The sequence below is a fragment of the Echinops telfairi genome, unplaced genomic scaffold (assembly GCF_000313985.2).
Source record: "Echinops telfairi isolate 266 unplaced genomic scaffold, ASM31398v2 ScPeMD7_7404;HRSCAF=8442, whole genome shotgun sequence".
NCBI lineage: Eukaryota > Metazoa > Chordata > Mammalia > Afrosoricida > Tenrecidae > Echinops > Echinops telfairi.
In genome coordinates, this window is record NW_022111304.1 from 14,100 (window position 1) to 18,159 (window position 4,060).

Here is a 4,060-nt window from a genome sequence, read left to right on the forward strand (position 1 = left end):
CAAAACCTTAATATCTCATGAGGGCTGAATCTTCATCTGCAGGCTTAACTAGGAGAAGTTCACTTCTCATTTTGCCCAGGGTTTCGACACAATTAGTTACCTCTGGTTATAGAATTCATGGCAACTCGTTTCTTAAAAATGGCCAAGGGAGAGAAACATTCTAGAGAAAGTCTATTATAAGTCTCGTGTAAGGAAACGTAATGAAGAGAATGACAGCACATCATCATTGCAACATTTTAGAATTATATTAGCAACATTGTGTTAGAGTCAACTCCAGATCCTGCCCAGGCTCAGAGGGAGGAGATATTCCAGAGACACGGACTTTAAGAATTGAGGGTCGTGGTCAAGATAAAGTTCATCTGCAACAACTTAGCCTGGTAGTGAGAGAAGAAGAAGATGAGCCACGGAAACATAATGTTTGCGTTATCGTAGGAAGATGGAGATAAGAACACTGTAATTTTTTTAAGTCACTCTTTCTTGGAAGCAACAGGAGAAAGCTCTGTTGAAAGAACCGTATCAACCTAAATCACTTACGAATGTGTCCATGCGCCATAATATTTTCTGCTCTGAGAAATCTTATATAATACAAAATAAATAACTATAAGAAAAATAGCATCCACACATAACAGTATAAGGGTAGGAGAAAAAATGAGAAGCAAATGCTTTAGTAGGTGGAAAGGAAGCATGTTCTGAACTGTCTAGTAACATCGGTAAGTATTATAGAGTGCACAAACTAATTATGTTCTTTTCTCACATAAAATAAACATACTGTTAGTGTGAAATTAATTTTAATTCTTTTATATTGATGCTACAGTTTTTCTGTTATTTAATCTTGATGTTTATCAAGAATAGGTACTCTTTATTTTTATTAATGAAATTTTAATGATGTCTGATATAATGTTGCTTGTTCTGTTATTTTCTTCAACACTTTTATTTGTGATTGAATAATTTCATTCACATGACATTTATTTCAGGTTAAAATAAAATAACGCTGAAAAATAAATTCAATGACAATACTTTGATTTAATTCCTTCGTTGATGTTTGTATTATATCTCTCTGAAAAGTAATGTATAAAATTAACTTCCAAAGTGTCTAATTAAATTTCAATGTAAATTAAGGACACCTCATCAGCACCATTTTTCTCCAGAGACATTTTAGTTTTGTTTGCCCACAAGACTCCCCTGTGACTATTTTGAAAAAATAAGCGATAAAAACAACTTGTTGTGTTGGAAACAGTATATAGGATAAATTCTCTACTTGGTAGGAGTCGTCAGAAAAAAACATATTAAAGATCATTTTACTTTCACAAGATTTACTCAGTCAAGTAAAATCCAATATTAGGTAGGCTTTCTAAACATCAAGGATCTGAGAATTAGCTATAGTTAGAGGAAATTTTAGATTAGCGATATTGAATAATTGTCTTGGATTGTATATGTTTAATGTTCTTTGCATTTTCAGCTTTCTTTTTTTTCCCTCATGAGTTTTTATTCAAGGCCATGCCACTTCTCTGTTTCCCATAGCTATTGTTATTAGCTTTATATTTATCCATGGATTAATTTCTCTCCTTGTTACAAACTAAAAAAATTCACTTAATAATCAGTCATACACAGATGCACACACACACCCACGCATATTCTCAACTCTATTTACGTATTACTAAAATTTTCCTGAGCTTGATAACAATGAATCTGTTATTTTCTTCCTTTCCTAAGATCCCTACCTACCTGGAAAGCTTCAGTTTTTTTCATTCTGCATGCCTGGTCTTTAGTTAAATGCAAACCTAGGAGAGAGCTACATTAATTTCTGGTCTTTCATTTCCAAGACCTTTGGCTATGGCTTTAAACTTAAACCAAAAATTAGTACCAATGACACTGTGTCACAATGGAAAGCTTAGCAATGCTCCCTGAACTTCAATTTTTACGTAATAGTGATGGATTACTTGCTTGAACGCCCACTGAGCTTTACTACAATGTGAGGCATTCAGATGTTTGTCTGGGTATCACCTCGTTTCTGGATCACAAGTCTCAAGATCTCTTGGCTTCTTCTCTTGATATAAAACCTTTTCCCAGTGACTAGACCTATGTCCTTTTTTTTTTTTTTTTTACTGTGTCTCCTCTTTTCAGCACTGTGCTTTCTGTTGGTCACATTTTAGCTGTATGCTCATCTCACTGTTCATACCCAAAATTACCTTGCCAAAACATACCTATCTTGTAAATGTGCCATTGGGTGAAAAATCAGTCAATAGCAATTGGAAAGACTAAGAGACAGTACATTGAAGTGAAGCATCAAACACTGGCCTATATTTATAGCAAATTAACAAGGTATTATAATTTGATTGTAAAACTGCCACAAAAAGGAATTATAAAAATGTAAGTGTAAGCTTCATTTTTACTTACTTATGTTTCCATTTGCTAATCAACTTGTAACTAAGTCAAATCTTAACTTTGGTTCTTAGAATCACTTTTAAAATAAAGTAATCTATAATGTTGCATTCAGACATGTATGCAGTTACCAATAATCAGAGTTGATGTTATGGTTTATATTATTTAAATTTAAAAAGTGAATCAGTAAAACTGGCCTGACTGTACATACCAGATATAAATTTAATTTTATAGTTCAAATATATTTTCAGAATGTAATACAAATGAGTAGTTGATCTATTGTATCATTGTAGGTCTCACATGTTATTTATTTATTTTTTTATCTAACAGAAATGACAAAAAGGTAACACTGGAATCAGTTGCTGTTGCTTTTATTTTTTATTTGTAGATATAGCAGACACACATGTTAAGATATGAAAAATCAGTCTTCTGTGAAAGAGTTCATTCTACTGGGATTAACAGATGACCCAGACATCAACATTTTGATTTTTCTGTTTTTATTTTTCACATATATACTGAGTATAACTGGAAACCTGACGATTATCATTCTTACTCTGGTTGATTCCCACCTCAAAAGTCCCATGTATTTCTTCCTTAGGAATTTCTCCCTTCTGGAAATCTCATTCACAACAGTTTGTATTCCTAGATTTTTGGTCAGCATTCTTACAGGAGACAAGACCATTTCCTATCATGCTTGCCTGGCCCAGGTTTTTTTCTTCATTCTCCTTGGTTCAACAGAATTTTTTCTCCTGACTGTTATGTCCTATGACCGTTATGTGGCTATCTGTAAGCCATTGCATTATACAACAATCATGAGCAGCAGACTCTGCATCCGGCTTGTGGTTGGTTCTTGGGTTGTTGGGTTTCTTATAATCTTCCCACCTGTGATCATGGGGCTCCAACTGGATTTCTGTGACTGCAACGTCATTGATCATTTTGTCTGTGACTATTCTCCTATGCTGCTGATCTCCTGCACGGACACAGCGTACCTACAGCTGATGGGATTTATCATTGCAATATTGCTCTTATATGTACGTTATCACTGGTAATTCTTTCCTATGCGTTCATTCTTAGAACAATTCTGAAAATTCCCTCTGCTGAACAGAGAAAAAAGGCTTTCTCCACCTGTTCTTCGCACATGTTTGTTGTCTCCATTTCTTACGGAAGCTGCATTTTCATGTATGTAAAGACCTCAGCAGAAGAAGGACTTGCTTTCAGCAAAGGCGTAGCAGTGCTGAATACTTCTGTGGCTCCAATGTTAAATCCCTTCATTTACTCCCTAAGGAACCAACAGGTAAAACAGGCCTTTAAGACCTTACTGAAAAGGTGTTTCTCAAATAAATGTCAGCTATAAAGAGACTCAAATCTGAGATGTACATCAAACTCTATGCCTAGCATAATCAACATTGCTTTATTTCCCATTCACAACTGCATTCAAATTCCCTTTCTTCCAGGTTTTGTTTTCTCTTTACTCAAATTTTATCTCATTGGTCCAATTATCATTTTATATTTACCCACCAGCATTGGTGATAGTCTTCATATAGGTGAAGATTACATAGGTAAGGATGCCTGTGTTTATTAGCAAATACTTGCTGAATACATTTCTTTCTGGGCAGCAATCAAAACCTAAATAAAAGTCATCATCAAGAAATTACAAAAGACGTATTTTTCTAGTGCA

General features: G+C 34.3%; 1 protein-coding gene across 1 annotated transcript; it reads left to right on the plus strand.

Annotated features, from left to right (window-relative positions):
- The first annotated feature begins 2,795 nt into the window (after positions 1–2,795).
- Positions 2,796–3,736, plus strand: LOC101658240 (olfactory receptor 6C76-like). Its single transcript, XM_013008675.2, is given in 2 exon segments — positions 2,796–3,399; positions 3,402–3,736. Coding segments are annotated over 2 exon segments (939 nt in total).
- Positions 3,737–4,060: the final 324 nt, after the last annotated feature.